This window comes from Aphelocoma coerulescens, chromosome 4 (assembly GCF_041296385.1).
Source record: "Aphelocoma coerulescens isolate FSJ_1873_10779 chromosome 4, UR_Acoe_1.0, whole genome shotgun sequence".
In the NCBI taxonomy this organism is placed as follows: Eukaryota; Metazoa; Chordata; class Aves; order Passeriformes; family Corvidae; genus Aphelocoma; species Aphelocoma coerulescens.
Genome location: NC_091017.1, coordinates 43,294,964 through 43,314,924, shown reverse-complemented (window position 1 = coordinate 43,314,924; position 19,961 = coordinate 43,294,964). Strand labels below are relative to the sequence as shown.

The 19,961-nt window shown below is 35.1% G+C and overlaps 1 protein-coding gene across 5 annotated transcripts in view; it reads right to left on the bottom strand.

The window, feature by feature from the left end:
- Positions 1–19,961, bottom strand: part of WDR17 (WD repeat domain 17) — a 47,061-nt gene that overhangs the window by 624 nt on the left and 26,476 nt on the right. For 2 of the 5 annotated variants that reach the window (XM_069013752.1, XM_069013755.1), the window contains 17 exons: positions 18,878–19,080; positions 18,597–18,746; positions 18,359–18,489; positions 16,411–16,536; positions 14,058–14,213; positions 13,697–13,761; positions 13,182–13,314; positions 11,860–11,951; positions 10,602–10,701; positions 9,367–9,506; positions 6,967–6,987; positions 5,902–6,013; positions 5,000–5,141; positions 4,812–4,914; positions 3,879–3,980; positions 1,667–1,762; positions 1,316–1,499 (listed from right to left, as the gene is read on the bottom strand). In XM_069013752.1, the coding sequence (XP_068869853.1) occupies positions 1,316–1,499; positions 1,667–1,762; positions 3,879–3,980; positions 4,812–4,914; positions 5,000–5,141; positions 5,902–6,013; positions 6,967–6,987; positions 9,367–9,506; positions 10,602–10,701; positions 11,860–11,951; positions 13,182–13,314; positions 13,697–13,761; positions 14,058–14,213; positions 16,411–16,536; positions 18,359–18,489; positions 18,597–18,746; positions 18,878–19,080 (2,056 nt within the window). Of the gene's footprint in view, positions 1–1,315; positions 1,500–1,666; positions 1,763–3,878; positions 3,981–4,811; positions 4,915–4,999; positions 5,142–5,901; positions 6,035–6,966; positions 6,988–9,366; positions 9,507–10,601; positions 10,702–11,859; positions 11,952–13,181; positions 13,315–13,696; positions 13,762–14,057; positions 14,214–16,410; positions 16,537–18,358; positions 18,490–18,596; positions 18,747–18,877; positions 19,081–19,961 lie in introns of all 5 variants that reach the window. The other 3 variants (XM_069013754.1, XM_069013756.1, XM_069013753.1) reach the window with 2 other exon arrangements.

Here is a 19,961-nt window from a genome sequence, read left to right as displayed (position 1 = left end):
TTGTCTCTGCTGATCTGTGCTTTTTCCTATCCACAAAAAACCCCCCGATATAATGCCTCCATGAATTGTTTGAAAACAGTCTACAGGGAGTCTACAGAATAATTTGAAATATTCACTATGAAAAGGACAAAATACTCATTCATCTGATAGAAAAAGAGCTATTTGCTAATTTATTAATTTGACAAAATCTGCTCTCAAAGCTGCAGTTCCATTTCAGTGCTTTCTGAAAGAGTTATGCTCTCAAACTTGCTACATAAAACTTGTAAACCCATACAAGTAGGCTGCTCTACTTTAGTATTAACTAATTTTGATTTTTGAGCTGATCTGCATGTTTAAAGCCATGACTCCTAACGTATGCTAATCCAGAAATAAGTATCCTGTAGATGACAAGCTGGTGACACCATATTTGCTGTTCTTGTTGAATGGATTATAACAGTGGCAGCTTTACATGGCTGTTAGGAAATGTTGAGAGTACAGCCATAGACAGAGACCACTGATCTAATGTGGAAGTGTTGAGAACAAGTTTTTTTAGACTGATGGTGAACAGTTGAGAATTTTGTTTACCTCAAAAATCCCACTAGCATTTTGTAATCTCCAATTTTTGTCACAAAACTATCCATCCCTCTTAGTCTCTAAACCACCCTGTTACTCTTTGGGCTGACATCTTACTCTGGACAGAGGAAACAGACTTGGCATCACTTAGAAAAGTAAATTCACGCAGGCATTATCTGGAGTTAGGAGTAGTGTTTTCAGGATCTTTCAATTTTCTCTTTATTAAAATAACATATGCTAAAGAGGTATTATAAGGACTAATGCATTTTAATCTTTAAACTCTATGTGAGTGATGAATGAATATATTTGAATATTTAGTCTTCTAATATCTGGATTTGATTAGTCATGAATTCCAAGTTTTACAGTATGCATTTCTATAGTGATAAAAACCAAAACCAGAAAAATGTAAGTATGTGGTTGAAGACAAATAATTTCCTAGCTTTTATTCAAGCTGTGGTGAGGGAGTAGCCAATAAGATACATGCACTTTAGACACAACATTTAGCAAAGGAAATCTTTCACATGGAAATTAAAAGGTTTTGGATTTGGGAAATGACAACTACTTGATTGAGCAATTCTTTATATAGCCTTTCTTATATAGAATCTTATAGATGTCACCACCTGTCACCTTTAACTCTACTCCTGTGATAACAGGGTAAACATTTTTCCAGGCAAATGATGGGAGGGACCTTTGATTTATGGCAACCTCACAAGTAGTCAGTGCTATCAGGAAAAAAGAACACTTCAGCTCTCTGAAACCATACCTGGATCTTTAGCCCTGTCAAACAAGAGATATGAACATCTGAATGACTAGGAAGGTTTGATCCAGTGACACAGTCTGGCCCAACCATCCCCTTCAGAGGCTCCTCCTGAATTCGCGACACGAGTACTGAGTACAGTGCTCTCTGCGATTCAGACGGTGGGGTGCATGGCAACTCATCCGTAGGCCTAGGAACATAAAAGAAATTTGGTTTTCAGTTTTGCTTCTTAATTTGTGTTAGAAAGTAAGACCCTCAAAGCAGGGACCTTCAGACTTTGCAAAGGGAATAAAGGTACAACTAAACAGTTAAATACTACTTCTCTCACTCATGGAAATTTTATGTTTTTCCACCTACTTGTTTGATTGTGTGCAAGCTCTCCATGCATCTAATTCCTCAGAAAGCTGTTCAATTTTCAAAGGTACAGATACTTCCCGTCTTTTTAAAAGCTGACTGAAAAGGAATGCAAGTAATTAAAAGTCTAAATTAATCCCAATAATGACTGTTTTCTTAGAAGCAAAACATGATAGACAGTAGTAAAGTAAAACTATTTCTGATTGGATATGGAATAACTATGGAAATAAATTGATCCTTCACAATATACACTATATTCAAACTTAGTAATATTCATACTAGATATAAAAGTATAGATTTTGATTTAAATTTTATTTTATTTATCCCTATTTACATTTTATTTAATTTGTTCTATTTTTTTAATTTGAGGCCATTCTATATTTTAAGACCCTATGTGTTTTTACTTCTTAATATTGTCAACTTTACTAAAATTAAGGATCCATTTTGCCTACATATACTACATATGGTAAAAATGCAGTTAGAGAAACATGATTCAACGCATGCTTTGAGACAGCCTTTTTTCACTTAGAGAAAACAGTTTCAAAGCCCTTGCAGTGGATGCATTTTTTATTTATCAAAATATAATATAAGGGGCAGTTATTACCTGACCTAATTCAGCCATCTTTCATTTGTGTTTGGATACCTTAAAAATGTCCTGCTTAAGCATGTAAGTTGTCCACCTTAAGCAGGTAAGTGTGCAGTTTAAGATGGGCTGGAAACTACAAAACTGCTTGTTACTAGTCTATTAATATCCATATCAGAATAGCCCTTCTGTAAAAGCTTGTATTTCATCTTGTTATTTCTTTAGCTTCAGAAAAGAAAAAAAACAAACCAACAACAACCAAATGATCCTTTTCCCAATCCTCTTACCAAGTTTCAGACATGAGGATAGCTAAGAAGAAAGACATGTTAAGTTGTTGAATTACCTTTGGTAGGCAATTCTGATAAAATATCAGCAGGCGTTGGAAAGCTTGCAATTCTAGTAAGGTGTGAAAGGACTGAACGACATACACATAACATTTATTCTTGATGAGGAGATAAATAAACTGAGATGATAAGCAAAGCTACAGTATTTGGTTAGAGCAGTTAGTGGAGCAGTAACAGCTAGAATAATGCCAGCATAGCTTGCACTATAAAATCAGGGACATACTGGAAATGGCCTTACTATCCAGCAAGTTAGGGGACAGAAAGAGGAATTGGCAGCCCCAAAATGTGAAGGAGAAGTGGAAGTTAGTCAGCTGGATATCATTACCAAACCAGACAGGAAGACTAAACAATTGTGGTTATACTCTGAGGAAGGAACACTAAAGTATTCTATGTCAGCCTATTTTATTTACCATATAAAGATTATTGATCTTAGTCTTTCTCCTTCCTAGTCCAAGTTGGTTGGTTCAAGTTCAAGTGGGGTCAGATGAAGTTGAGCGTACCAAAAGAAATGAAGTGAGCCAGGTTGAGTAGGGCCAAGTGAGTTGGGCCAAGCTTCATTGGGCTGGGTCAAGCCAAGTGGAGAAAGTTGGGTCACGGGAAGTGGTTGAGGTCAGGTTAGGTCAGGTAAATTGGGTCAAGCTGAGCTGATTGAAGTCAGTCAAGTTTGGTCTGGTGGGCCTAGTCAGGTCAAGTCTAGCCAGGTGGCTGGTTGGGGTTGAGCTGGACCAAGCAGGGAGCACCAGGCCAGGTCACATCAAGTGAGCTGGGAGTCATTGGTGTCTGGGAATATTAGCTTATAAGTCATTAGTGTCTGGAAATATCAGGTCACTGAATAACAGGAGGTCAAAGTGGATTTCTTGGTGAGAATCAAGCTAGTGCCTAGTCATGGGCTCCAAACTCAAAGCTACTCCTTTTCCGTACTGAGGAAGTCTTGGCAAATGTTCTACAGGTAGATACAAATTAAGTGTTACTGGCAACATATAGTCACACGTGGCAGTGATGCTGAATACTCAGCTACTTCTAAAAATAGTTTTTCTTACAGAACTAAGAGTTTGACTGACACCCTGGTTTCACAACTTGTTGAGTTACCTCAGAAACTCGTACATGTATAATGCATAAAGAAAGTGAAGAAGCTTGTACATGCAGGGATAGGTATACCCTTACAACTTTGTAACAGAGCTGGGAACTCGGTTGTTTTGTGAGGGGCTGTGAAGAAGTGGGGTCAGTGTATGGTATATGCCATAATAAGGACTGAGATTACTCAGTGTTAATGAAAACACTGTATTACCTTGTGTACTCATACAGTGCAGGTACAATGCTATTGTACTGTCTTCTGATAGCAAGTAAAGCACCAACGTAGCCACACAAAATCAGCAACTCATTCCGAAATCTAGAAATGAACATGTCAATCATGAAAAACAAAAAGCATTTGCAAAAACATTAAACAAACTCATATTCACATTATAATTTTAAAACCTAATTTATCCATCCACCTTTTGTGAAGAATATATGTTTGCTGATTATGCTTACTTTCTGTGTCATGGAACTGTTAAAACAGACTCCATCTGCTTCATATTGATCTCCATCATTAAATCTTAAATGGCATGTGCAACACAATTTTTAAGCACAATCATGTAAAGTTATAAAAACAGCATCACTCAGACATTTTAATGTGATAGAACTCTAAATGTAAATAAAATTGCCCCAGATATTAGGTGAATTTCAGTTTTACCAAGTTTCCACAACTTTTTTTTCTTTTTCGTTCTTCACACATATACTTGTGCAGGCATCTAGGCCTAGCTTCAACCATCCATCATAAAGGTGAACCAGAGCTATCCAACTATTTTAGAGTTAATTCTGAGAGTGGCAGCCCAACTTTCCTTAAGACTTTGACATAAAAGTCCACTTCAGGGAACTGAAACCAAAGCTGATCAAAGTGAAGCTCTTCACGTGAAACCAACATTGATGCACACATTGTAAATGCTCCACAGAGAAAGAAGCAGTAAAATATCTTTTTTGTTTTCTTGCTAAACCTTCAAAATTTGGGAAAGTTCCACCTTCTATTCTCCAGACTGGGAACGAGCATGCTTGCTGAATTTTTTTTTGTGTCCCTCTTCTGGTAACAAAAACAAATGATACTAACAATGTGCACCTGTAAATACATTCCAAAAGATTCCCTTAAGGAAAGTTCCACTTTTCTAAGTCAGGAAAATATACTCACTCACTACACTTAGGCAACATTAACTGTTCAGTCGGCATGTAACTTAGAAGATCAAGATACAGAAAGACTGAATCTAAAGTCCAATCTGAGCCACAAAGTTGTTCTGTTGAAAAATAAAAAGACAAATATCTCATGAGGCAAGTTATACAAATGACTTATGCTTTAAAATTGTTCATCCAAATACCTACCTTTCACATATTGAATGCCAATAGGGAGAGCCTTTTCAGGTTCTGTGCTCAACAGATAGTATTTTATTGTTTCAAATATATCCCCATCTGCGTGAATTGTCTCTGCCAGTCGCATGCATTCTTCCACATCAGGAAGGTTACACTGGAAAACAAACATTTTGCCAGAAAATTACTGGAATGTTCAAACACTTCTCTAAGATGCAGAGAAATACTGATGTTTGCACATAACAATAAGAAAAAACATCTCTAAGATGCAGAGAAATACTGATGTTTGCACATAACAATAAGAAAAAACTCTCTCTGAAGGAGTCATTGAAAGACATACCTGCATATAATGTGCATTAAGAAAGCCATCTAGACCAGAGAACAGCACTGGAGGAAAAGGTTCTGTAACTTTAATTTAAGCAGTACCAGTTTTTATTGCTAATGTTTTTGTGAAGTTTTTACTACTGTTTAATAAGTGTGCAGTCTGAGTTGCACCCTAAGGGAGTTATCAAAGCAGACCCTTCTGCTGCTGAAGAGGAAAGGGGGCATTTAAGGACATTACAGGCATAAGATACAAAACAATTTAGACTTGTATAGAAAGTCGATCTGCCAAAACATGATTAGGCTGCACATCTAGTAGGTTATAAATCATACTGACAGGTAATTCTGGAGATCATAAGCTACTTCAGAAAGTAACGTGTCAGGGAAAGAGTACACAAAGGATAGAAATAAAGAACTAAATTTATTGTACAATACTGAAAATAAAGTCAACAAAGACTAATAGAGTCAAAAGGGTATGTTACATATAAGACTGTAGAGAAAAATTCATCCATTATTTGTCCTTATACTTTTTGAAATTAGTAAATAAATCAATACAAAACCTTATTACCATTCAGGTAAATTCTTTTTCATTGTACCTTTTCATGCAGGTCATTTATTTCTGCTATGCATCCAGGATAAAAAGCACATAGTTTTACTAACTGCAGTTTATTATCAGGAATCATCATAAGAAGATCAACTGCTAAATCCCTGCACAAACAAAAGATGACATGTAGTTACTCTTGATGGTTTGAAATAGAAGGAAACTATTTTCTCTTTTACATTCCTTTTATAAAGAAGAGTTACTGAAAAAATACTAATTCCAGAGAAGTGCAGAAGCAACCTCAGTCTCTAAGAATATTTTTGTTCAAAAAATGAGGCAACAGATTTTTCATCTTTTTGGGAAAGCAATTAATTTATTTTCTGTTGCTTTATTTGGTTGAATTAAACAGCTGTGCAATTTTTAAGCATCAGAACCATCTCAAAGTGAAATGGAAGAATATGTGAGCAGGGATGGGAGAGTAGGAACCATCAAATTTGAGAGAGAAGAAGATGATAATGTGGTTCTGTGTCATGAAACCATCCTCAAAATTCCAGGCTTCTAAAGCTTCATGACATCAACATAGGACATCTCTCAGTCATCCAGAACAGCTTGGTGCTCATGTGATATTGAAACAGATTATATGAGAAAAGAATGCGATACCTATTTTCATCCTTCTCAAAGGAAAACTGGTTTAGCAAACTGACATTTCTGACATTTTCCTAAACTTTTTACCATTTGTTACCCTATCCTTCATGCAACAAACAGCTGAAGAGAACATATGTAATATTAGGAAATTATTTGGAAATTGTTCTATTCAAACTTTAAGAACTGTTTATTCTGTGACTCTTCTATTCATGCAGATGTCATGTCTCCTGTGAACCTCAAGACTGACTTGCCCCTGTGTAAGGCAAAAAATCCTACTGATTTCCTCTGAATTTTCAAAATGTGGTTCTTAGCTTAAAAATGTTCAAGTAAGCTATTATCCAGTACTTGCAACTGCTTTCTATCCCACTTTCAAGTACTAATCACAATTAAAAATTAGGAAACTTAGATTTGAAAAGCGTGTGACTCTATTAAGGGAGAAAATAAGCTTAAACTTTCTCTAAAAAAAGCAAAATACCTGTATCCAAGTGATGGGAAGCTAAAAGGAAGACATTGAAACAGTATTGAACAAAATTGTGTATTACTTTACAGAGAAAATATCTGATAGAAAATAATTAAACTACAACAGCAAATCTAAGGGTCAGGGCAACTGGCTTTAACAACAACAACAAAAAACCAGCTTTCTATTTTATGCCTTTTGACAACCTAAAGAAACTAATGCCAAAATGTCTTTAGAAAATCTGTGATACTATTACTGTACAACAGCCACTTTTCCAAGTTACAGAAGCACTCTTTCAGAATCTAGGATATTTCACAAGTTCTTAAGCTATTTTCAAGATCACTTACTCATATGTATTAATCTTCATAAACAATTTAAACATTTTTTTAAGTGATTAGAAATTGTCATAAAACTGAAATCCAACATTCATTTGAAAAAAAAGTAATTCAAAGAAGCCCTCATATAATGGCATAGAAATTGTGCTACCTGGAATGATTTTTAAAAATCAAACTGAAAACACTGTTGAGTATAAAGATCAAAATGAGGTGTCTGAGTTTGCATATGCAGAATTCAGTATCTCATATGACTAGCCTTTTGAATAGTAGAAAGCTGCTTTTGTCAGTATTTAGGTGTTAAATACAAATAAAAATGTGTCCTTAAACACTCACACATTTCCTCAAGGCTGTAGATTTAGGAAAGTGCATGAATGTTTAGTTTTGACTTATTTTTTGGCTTGATTTTATATTTTAGAGCACTTCTAAAGACAGCCAACCAAAACCCAAGAAACATTCCACCAGTAACTGATTTCTGTATTAATCTATCAGGGTATATTAATCTATCCTTCTTGTATTCCTTTTGGTGTCTACAATTAAGTGCTTCACTACAGTGAAATGTTTCCAACTGATGGATATCTCTAAGCATAACCACCAGTAAAACAAAAAGGGAGCCCTTCAACTATCAGAGACCCTTGAACTCCAGCTTCCCCATACATGATCTTACGAATGCAGTGAACCAAGGGGATTATGCTGTGTGCGAATCTCTTTATTACAAAACAAAGAGATCCATGAATCTTTGATCTTTTCCTACAGAATAGAAAAAATATGCTGTAATGGCTGGCAATCAGAATCCAGGATTGCAGGGTGTTCAGTACAGCATGTGAAACCCACTGACAATTTCAGATGTATACCTGGGCTATATGTGCTACACCGCTGTAACATTTTCTCATCTATACCCATGTAGACTTCAGTGTACACATGCCATAAGTTTGCAGAAGCTTTATGTACCTAAACATAAATGCCATACTATCACAAGCACTTATTACAGCCCTGAGATCACAACAAGCTTTTCTTAAGGAACTGAAAAAAATATACACTATTTTTCTTAAATCCACATCCAGTGCTTCCTATTGGAGGCTACATAAAAATCACCCTTTACAATGAATGCAGGGAGATCAAACAAGGAGCTTCAGACACTTTAAATCTGCCGACGGAGTTACCAAAATGACCCTATTAAGACTGTAGGAAAGCAGACATGCTAAACCATGGCAAAATGAAAGTCACCATTTCTTATCTTAGCATTTTCTACAATGCTTCATTGTCTACAGCAAGCTAAATGTTCTGTAGAGAGGAGTTCCACTATGTTTCTCTCAGGCTACCTCTAGATACATCAGCAAATATTAACTGTAGAAGAAAAACGGATCCTTAACTGTTTAAGTGCACATTTTCTATGAAATGTTAATTACGAAACAGTTATACAGCTGCCAAGTACACATTAGGAAGGTTTTCTGCTTTTTCATTGTTAGATAAAAAATGAGAAGTTGTATTCTTCAAAGCAAAACCACTACAATGAGGAAAAGAAAATTTATGACAGAAAGCTGTCATATGCAAGAGAGAAGTTACTTCTGCAGAATTAAATAGTAATCCTGTTTCATCCTTAAATCTTTTCAGCAGTCTTGTGTTCCTAATACCAACAGAAGATAATTCCTCAGACTCTTAGTTTTATATTTTTCAACCAAGTACTTAAAAATCACTTCACATATCCTACTTAAGCTACTGCTCCTTTTGACATTTTAACTCAATTCCAGCCTTACTTTTTCTGAAGCAATTCTTGTTACTCAATATAAACTAGGACTTCATATGCTACCTATTGCCCAAGTAGCTAGGATTTTTTTCAGTGGGTTTCATACTCTGACAATGACTCCTCTCTCATTTACAATGCATATGGAATGTATTTTGAGATTAAAGTAGAACATTTGCATGCCCTGTACTTCAAAGGTCTAATACAGCAATCCTTGTTCAAGGAGCAATTTTTATTCTCCCTACCCGTGGTGGTTGGATCTCTACAAAAGTTTCACAATAACATATTTTGATTGTTTTATCACGGAGAAAAAAATAAATCTTTGGGTTAAGAAATTCTTACCATGTCATTACTGCCATATATTTTCTTGCTAGTAGTTCTAGGGCATAATGTGTTGCTTGTGCTGCACTTTCTCCTAAGACAGTACCCACACTGATTGCCAACTCCAGTTCATTTCCACGAATCAGATTTGCCATCGCAAGCTTGCTCAATGAAAAAATATCATTAAGGGGCATAAGCATTTTGGGGCACTCACCATGTTAAGCATATCACATTCACTTATGAGACTTTTTATAGAAGGACAAAATATGCAATAATTAAACTCAATTATATATACTCAGGGTCTCTTGAATGAGTAAATAATTGTGCACCACGTGTTAATAATTTTTTAAATAACTAAATAGACTTCCTTTAGCAGAATCTTCCTTTCTTCAGCTGAAGAGATCACATAAATACGATGCCTAAAATGCATGATAGGAATTCCATCTAATCTTAAGGACACTAGAATTCAGAGTGTATATTTCCCCTCTCTTTCAATGAAATGAGACTCAGAATGCCAAGAAAATGAGAAGAATTGTCCTGTTCTTACTCTCTCTCAGCAACCAGAGTTACTGACAGGCATAGCAGAATGTCAGACCCTAAGAACTACATAACAACTTGAAATATGCTTATTTAGAAATACAGGCATTAAATGATTCTCAATTTCTCTCAGAACAGCTCATTGAGATGGAATTATACTTATTTGGGGGATAGAGGAGGAAAAACTTGTTAAGTCAGCAACAAAATCCAGAGAGAATGAGGAAAAGACACAATTTGTAAAACTACAAACAATTTAAAAAATGTAATCAAATGTTTCCTACATGTCAGTTCTATTTTTGTACTGAGGGTTGGGGGTTTTTTTCCTACTTACTTCTTCATTTAGACTGTAAGTTCTTTAAGGCAGAGATTGCATCTTCTTTAGCAAAATAACTTCCAGTTTGGAATGGGTATTTTGAGTCACCATAAACAGTAACACTTAGATGTAAGGTACTTAAATATCTTATATTATCTAATATAACAAGATACTGTAAATACAATTCAAGACCATGCTACCTTCTGTGCATGAAAGAAACCTTGAATTTAATAGAATCAAGCAAGTTTTGCTACTAACTTTAATACTATAAGGATCTAACTCTGCATAAATAAATCAAATACCAAATACCATTTTAGAATGTGACACATAAATTTTAAAACACGTGTGAAGATTTAAAAAGGAAGTCAATGTTGGCTTTTTCATTGTTAAATTTATAAAAAAATACCTCTATATTTTCAACAGCCAGATGACAACATGCTGCAAGCACTGCACGGCCATCCTGGAAATACCAATCTGCCAGTTCTTTACTGACCCTCTGCAGGAGACTGCAAGAACAAAAAATTAATTCTGCAAGGTCATTTTAATGTTGGAGTCTTGCCTTGGGTCTTAATTTTTGTGAAATTCACCACACTTGCTTCTGTACCCTAAAAGTTGCTATATTTGACTCACAGATGATGGCACTACTAGCTTGAAAAATGCAATCTGTTTCAGCTTCATCCACTACTTTTGTTGGTGCATACTGAGGTGGGTCAGTTTCCCAAAGTCTACATCAGTACAGAAATGTCTCTTCAGACTGACAGAAGAAAAATCAAATATTTGGATATCCAATCTGTACCTGTAAACTCTGAACCATTATTTCTCTAACTCCTCAAAAACTGCTCAGGTAAATGAAGTAACTACACTGCCTCTAAACTCCTTTTTTTTACTACACCTATAACTTGATAATGTAATTCAGGTTTTGGAGTGCTGTTCTAGACAAGGAGAGGTGCATATTTGGGTTTTTTTTATGGGCATGGACAATGAGAGTCATAGAATCACAAAATGGCTTGTGTTGGAAGGGACCTTAAAGGTCATTCTGTTCCAAGCCCCCTGCCATGGGCAGGGACACCTTCCCCTAGACCAGGTTGCACAGAGCCCCATCTAACCTGGCCTTGCACACTTCCAGGTTTGGAGCATCCTCAGCTTCTCTGGGCAACCTGTGCCAGTGCCTCACCACTCTCACAGTAAAGAATTTTTTCCTAATATCCAATCTAAACCTACTCTCTCAGTTTGATTTTTTATTTAACATTATCAGAACCTTCACTGATGACAAACAGCAAAGCTTCAGGAAGAGATTATGTGTAATAACAGGGGATCACAGATACTTGTTAATGCTAAAGCTTACTCTACTTACCAAAGGTTCTAAGGTAATATGCTATATATTTAAGTGCACAGGAATGCATCTTAAATATCAAGCAAGTGAAAAGGACATTTATAATTATAATACATACATATGAAAAATCCATTTTGTGCCAGGAGACAGAATAGGGAAATTAATGTAGCAACAAGTAGTTAGTAACTCTATTAACTAAGTACTAGAAGATGCAATATTTTGTTGAACTCTAAATTGCTGATGCCAAATTAAACCATTTTTCTTTATCTCCCTTAATGACTTTACACTCTGCACTAAGATGAGGTTTTACATACAAACTAGAACAACTTACTCATTATAATCATCTGTGCTGTTTCCACCAGAATTTGAAGTTCTGCTTGTTGTGGAGAGTGGTAACATCTGTATATTTCCTTCACAAGCTGCCTGGAAGTGAATAAAATATAGATAAATTAATGCACAATTCAAACTGAAGATGAAATGAAATTTTTCAGTAACAACAAAAATAATCTAAGATTTATAAAAATCTTTCTAAAGCCCAGTTATAACAAAGAAAATGTTTGAATGTTTAAACCAATGAACTCATTCATAGCTAAATCTTAGCCTAGTTTTATCCAGACATACAAGAATTCTACCGAAGCAAGAGACTTCTTCCTTCCTACACATCTGTGCAGGATTTTTCAGCATTTGTATATAATGGATGGTGAAGGCTACAACCTTGATTTTTACACTCCAATGAGCAAACAGCTCTGAGGGAAGGATGAAGTCCATAGACTTCCATACTTCTCAGCAGGTATACCAGAAAATCTGGAAAGGTTTGGCATATAGTGGCTTAATGTGAACTTTCCTTCGTATCTGGTAATAATTTATTTCTAACATTAAATACAAAGAGGTCAGTGTGGGTTAAAATGAAATCAGTTGACAAGGCGGTGTTTGGTCAAGGGTTGGACTCAATGATCTCAGGGGTATTTTCCAACCTAATTGATTCTATGAATTTTGGAAATTCTTTCACATGTTTTAAGATGTAGCTAGGATAATACCATTAAATCTCAGGGCTCAGTTAAAAGGGAAAGTAAGTCCTGGTATTTTGTTGCTTATTATTATCTTATTAAACCTTTGAGACAAAGATTATTCTATGAATTGTAGTATCTCTCTGCAATACCTCTCTTACATGAAAAATTAAGATCCTTCTGAAGCTTTAACTTGCTTTGAAGTTCAAACATTATAGCTTGTTAAATCTAAGTATGTGTCAAAGTTACATTCTGTACATTATTCAGCTATTTAGCTAAAACATACAGACAGATGATTTCTCAGCAGAAATTCAAGAGAAATGAAATCCTACACGACTTTGATGTTAAGGGGAATACTGACTGTTGAAAATCAGGTTCCATTTCAATTGAAATTGAACACATCAGTTTTCAGTATGGTCATTTGCAGTTTAGAAGAATAAGGCTTTAAATCTGTAAACATGAGGTACCTCCTTATGATTTCTGCATAAAAATTGTTCAACACCACATGGAAGTAAAGATTTGGGCATCATTATTCAGCTATTTTGCTAAAGTGAAAAGAGCTAGCCTTTTATATATGCATGTCATATTCTGAGTTACAAGCTAAGAGCTAAATACATCTCCCACACTGATATATCTGTAGCAATACCTGTGCAACAAGTAGAGCCTCTTTAAGCTGACCTCTTGAAGTAAAGAAAGAAACCAGTTTCTTCACATCGCCGATAGCTATACAGTATGGGATGACATCATCATTTTCTTCCTGAATTAACTGATCAGCTCTCCTAATTAAACAAATGAATAAATAAACAAGAAATATCTACATATATGAACAATCACCAAACTTATCTATATGGTTTAGGTGTTAGATGAAGCTGTATAAAGTTCACTGAAAACCATCTGCCTTTCCAGACTTGCAAAACGTAAATACTGCACTAAAGAGTTTATGAAGTTGCAATTTATGTTCAACCCTTTGCTTCTTGTACAGAAAGTTATTGTTGAAATCCTCCCCAGCTCCATCCCAAAGCTTACTGAACAAAAGGTAACATCACTAGAACGCTGTAACAAAAGACAACTATAACTGATATTACTATCCATCCTTCCCACTTGTCTATGTCCTTTTATGGACTGAAGCTACAATTTGCCATAATATTTTTATTAACTTACCTTTGCATTAACTTCCTCCAATATTTCATTGATACACCAGGTGCAACTGAGAGAGCTTTGTCCCACTAGAAGAAAGAAGCAATGCATTTAACCTGATAATTTTAATTTGAGAAACAGCCATATTTTGAACTAGTGTAATTTTTCTTCCATTAAAAATAGATTTCTCAAAAGTTAAATAAGGAATGAGCTATGCTTTAGACTGCATATGTTAAAAAAAACTGGAACAAGATTACTGGTTTGGGGACCAGTGACCCATTTATTGCCTCCCCATCTTTGCTAGGGTAGCTGCAAATATGCAAATATGAAGGTTTTCAGAAACCTTCATATTTTATTATTCTTCAATAGTGTTCTGATATTTTACCTCTCCAAGTTCTACCATTAGCTCACAATATCGCTGAATTTGTCCTAATCTTAAATGTATTTCTGCAGCTTCTTTGAGTCTTTCTTCTTTGCTTGGTGCACCAATACCACCTCCAAACTTAGACATCTTTACTGTTGTCAGTTCTTGGGCCTTGGACTGAGAAAAAAAAAAAAAAAGATTAAGAAGTTTTCTGTGATGAAAACAAGTTTTCCTAAGAATGGAATATTGCCAGATATTACAGTGGAATATAAAGATTATAGTTTAAGAAAAAAATTCTTTAGAGAAAAGGCGAATTGAAAGAGATTTCAATGAGATTACACTGAACTATGTTATTGATGTTAAAGTAACTGTGTTTGAGGTTTTTTATACACATACATTTTCCTTGATTCTCTTCCTTTATTAACTTAGGGTTTTTTTTTTTCAATTCTCATATATAATAGTAATTCACCCAGATGTGCCTCATAAAAGTCTTGATATTTTGAAACTGAAAAAAAAATATTTATGAACATAACCCATACAGAGCTGGAAATTGTACATATTACCATTACAATGATGTCCACATAAAGAAATAACAAAGACAGTAGGCTTAACTGGTAGACAATAGGCTCTGTGGTCTGATCTGTCATGTCCCATTAACCATATGGCCAAGAAATTACTTATATTCCCAACTACTGCAATTTTTATATTAGTTGGGGAGATAAGACTAAATTTATTCATCTGTCAGAGTTTGAGAAACAAGCTGCAACAGAATTATATTTAACAGAAAAAAAAAAGCAAAGGAAGCTTTTCAAGAATTCTCAGTTGGATTCTATCATCAATGCACAATGGTGGCATTTGGTTATTCATGATTTTGCAGTACCCTATATTGAAGATGGAAAATGAATTTTGAACATTCTTCACCAAAGTAAACTGCCATGTAGACCAATGGCAGCTCACAAGGATCTGGGTTTTTTTAAACAAACTACATAAATTTTTTTCCTCAGCACTTCTATATTTTTTATTATTTTCCTGCTGAAGGCTCCAATACATCCTCACTGTTTCCTAAAAACAGAAAAAAGACAGTTGGTCTACATCCTTAGATCATCCTGAAATGTCTAGGTGCTGCAGTGCCATTATTCAGTTTCCTATGGAAAAGAGAGTATTAGCAGTCCTTAACAAGTAATCAGCATTACCCTACCCCCTACTTTCTCTTAAAGGTCTCAAACAAGACTCTGAGTCAGTAAGAAGGGGGGGGAAATGCTTTTAATTAATGTGAACACTTAATCTAGGTCCACAGAATGATCAGCAATTACTGTAGTTACTCTAGATCAATGGGGTTATAAATGCATGAAATCATGTTGCAGGGATAAACAGACTTCTTGCACTGCACAAGTCAAAATTTAATGTCTTCTCAGGCAAACTGGCTGAGAAAACTGTTGTTTTTGACACATGGACACACAAACAGAACTCCATAGGATTAGCAGAACAGCTGCTATTATTACAGTTAACAATACTAATCATCTTTAATCACTTGAGAGTCATAAGGAATGTAGGACACTCTTAAAGAGCCTGTGATTTTGCAAAATAGCATTTAACAGTAAACAACATGTGATACCTGGCAAGTATTAGCCCGGGGGCTGGCAAGAGCATTCCCTGATCCATACCAGAAGATAATCTTTCCTCTATTTACAGTCCAGTCATTAAAGTACGGGATTCTTTAGTATTCCTAAGAACTTCCTGACAGAATGATGAATCTGCATATTCTACACAAACTGTGTATCTGGTTGCATATTCATAAATGCAGCTACTAATAAATTTATGGCCTAGTACTTAAATTTCCTCTTCTCATCCAAGTCACTCTTAAGCTGCATATTCATATAAATTACAGGTTCTTGTTTACCCATTCCTTCTTCCAGAGACCTGCAGAACATATTTCTGCTGACTTTCCTTCATTTTCAGACATGAATTCCCCTGTCTGTACATCTGAACATAGCTACACACTTGATGTTTATACAATCAAATAATCTGAGTTTACCAAACATAAAAGTACAGTGTATATAACAGGCAAGACAAACTTGCTTCATAGCTGAAACGGTAGTGATGATTGCTTTGCAATTTCTTGTAATTGTTTTGAAAAATGCTTTTCTAGTTAATAACTGTAACCTTGCATTTTAACACTGAGTATGCGTGAAATCACACAGACTTAGCTACATACTATTGTAACAGAGTAGTATTGCAGTGAAGAACTAGTATTGCACAAATATCTTTGGACATGAAATTGCGACCTTTTGTAAAGCATTGAATGTTATTTTTAAATAGTGAAATACTACATGGCCTAACAACCATTTTCACATATTGTTTGTGCTTCACTTACCATTCTAAATCTAATGAGGTGTTTCATATGCATAATTCCTTTGCAGTAGTTTTGTGGAAGCAAACTGTCATCCTGTCCTTTTATTACAGCAACCAAATCCCACAAATTTTTGCTGCCTCCTGGAGGCTAAAATTGTTAGGGAAGAAGAACTTTATTACAGTAATGTTCAAGAGAGAAACTTGAACTTACAAAGACATTAGAAAACATTTGTCAGTCAACTCCAAGAAATACAATTTCAGATCATTTCAATATTAGAACTTTTATTATGAAAACATGAATCAGTTCAAGATACTACAAGTTCTTCAGTCTTCTTGCAGGCCGTAAAGATACAGTGAGATCCATGAACCTATTTGGTTATGGTTGGACATAGCTGAGGGCTTGCCATTAGAGTTTTCCCTTTTGCTTTCAAAAGAAATACAAGCTATCTTGTGTCTACACAGCAGGAGCTGACCCAGCACTTGTTTACCACTTTCTGTAAAGCAAAGATATGGGCCAGGTAGAAAAGAGCCTCAAGGCTTGACTGCCACAACCTGGTTTACTATCTTAATATTAAATCTTAAAACAGACACATATAGTAGAACTGTAATAATTTTTAAAAATAAATTTTAAGCATTTCTATTGGTCAAGCCTTTGAATCAATCCTTCTGTAGAAGCAGGACAACAGTTTAACACTGAATGAGGTCTAGAAGAGAGTGAGTATTTAAAAGCTTAAAAAAAATCATTAAACCTTTGACCTAAAGAAGCTTTTCTAAGAAAAACAGGTTCACAAGTTTAGAAGTCCAATTATTTCTGAGCTGGTAAAAAGTATAAAATCCTACTAGGGAAATCTTTCCCCACCCCCTCCCCCTGCCCCCCTGGCCACTCCCGCCCTCCCCCCCCAAAAAAAAGACTACTCTCTCTTTTTTTTGCCCATTAAAATTATTATTAGACTCCTCATAGTTTAGCACAATACCTCATTTTCTGGACTCAAAAAGCACTGAGCATACCTGATCAAAAAAGCTTTTGTTCTTGGAAAATTCTAATATTCTTATAACAGTTTTACTCTCAAATCAACATGGGAAATCAAAATTTATAACTTCTGTAAGATAAGGAATTCCATAAATATATTTTTAACAAAAGAGAAAATGTCTAAGTTTGAAATCAAGAAAGATTGTTTCAGCATTTCTAAGTCATATACTTCAATTTAGCTAGAACTCAAAATAAATACTTTAGATGAACTAGGTCTTTTTAGATCAGTGTTTTGACTTAAATTACAACAGCGTTTGACATGAGCTCCAGTAGTAGTAGAACCTGTAGTTCCAGGTAATTTTGTCCTTGTTCTACCTCAAATGCAGCTCCTATGCAGGTAAGCCCTCACAGGAACCCATATTTTTAACTCATTTGCACTGAGAGGCAGCAATTTATAGAAAATATTACTGTGCAATGGAGAAAAGGCAATAGATGGATCCCGAGGTACGCCAGATCCGGATCTACAGTTCCTAGAACATAAAGAGCAATTTGGGCGCAGACACTTGGGCAGTTCAAATCTTATCAGTAATGACGGTGTTCTTTTGATTAATTAAAAATTAAAAAGCTCTAATGCACTTTGATTAAACACATATTTTCATTTTCTTCAATAGCAAATTGCTGTCAAATTAACCTTTCCTATAGAAAATGATATTATTTCACTAATTTAACTTTGCAAAAAAATGGTTTGTTTTTTGCAAAGTTAAATTAGTGAGATTTGTTTTTCACAACTGACAAACAATTAAATCATGGTCATTTTTATATGCAGACCTATAGACCTTAAGTTCTATAAGAAATAGAACTGACTTCTGCCTATTTTCTAAGATCCCTTCAAAAAACAGAAAAAAATGGTGGAGAAGAAAGAAATCTCAATTTTGGAGATTGACTTCAGAAGAGAAAGTAATGCACACTGACAACATCCCTAAGTTTGCAGAATACTTACTGAAAAATATTCTGAAAACCACCGTAGTTTTTTTCCTCGAGGATTTCCTGACAATTTTTCCAATTCTTGTTTCATATCCCTGGAAACTTTACCACATAGCAAAGGAGGAGCGCCAGGCTCCACGGCACGATCTAACACACACAAAGAGTTATACATGAAATTAAAATAAAAAACAACCAAAGGAATAAGAGCAGTAACATAAAGAAAATGAAAATAATGGTTTATACAGTTTGCTTACCTGGATTACCAATGATATCATCCCAACATCTATCTGTTATAATATTTATTTGTAGAGGGTTTATAAGAGGCGTCAATGACCAGAGTCTCACAGTGGAATCGCGAGAGCAGGATGCCATAGTAAATGGACGACTAGGATGACATGTTAATCCTAGTAGAAAGGACATTTAAAAATGTAGTCAAGTAAGTTTATCTAATAACCTGTTTGATTAAATTACTGTATAAATTTTAAAACAGAATGCATTTCAATACAGAAATAAAACAAAATTTAAAAAATATTACCATATACATCTGCACCATGATCATAAACTGTGTCCAAACATGTTCCATCTCTTGTATCCCAGACTCGAATTGTATAGTCCCAGCTGCCAGATATTAGAAGGTAAGGAATTTCAGGATTCCACATAAGTCCCCGTACTGGAGCTGTATGTCCACCAAGAACATTTATACAAGCATCTTGTGTATAATCCCATATTCGAACAGTACTGAAACATGATAAGAGATCAATCTCCATCAGATCACCTATTGAAATATAATTATCTCTCTACTTCAGCAATATTTTAAGTTTCAAATTTATCAGAATATTTATTTGCTTCACATCAGGGCTCAAAGATTGCAGTGAAAGGAGCTAAATCTAGCTGGTGACCAGTCACCAGAATGCTCCTCAGTGTTCAATCCTAGGGCAAGTCCCATTCAATGTATTTTATTGACAAGAAGTTTGCTATCAAGTTGTTTCCTGTCATGAATCACTACACTATGAACTAATAGATTTTGCTTCAAATATAAACCTCTAATGAATGCTAATGTGGAAAGCAATAGAAGCCAATACTCCAAACTTTACAAAATATCCTTTACAAAAATATCTTCTATACTGTGCAGGGAAGTGGCTTTGAATCATAGAAAAATGCTTCCTCCTGCTTACCATGGCCTGATGGGCTCTCCCTCAAAAGCAACGTCATCAAACCAACAACATAGAAGTATCTAATACTCATTAAAATTCTCTGCAGATTCTACTTAAGTATACTTTTGAAAAATATCAAATCAAATAAGAGCAGGTCTTGCACCTGTTTCTTTAGACGTAATGTAAACATGTGGTATCCCTCTTGTGTTATTCATTGCAGTAATAGTATCAGGCATTGACCCTACTCTTGGGAAAGGATTTGGAAACTTGCACAACTACAGCAGTTGTGACAATTTTAGATAATGATCCTGCTGCCCAAATACTACATAAAGCTAAGAGTAAAGCTAAAGCCTGAATCTGAACAAGGCAGAGATTTAGATTATTAAGTATTCACAACACCATTACAAGTAAAGATCTTAAGTTTCTCCAATATTCCTGCTTGAGGTTTAAGTTTTCTAATTGCTC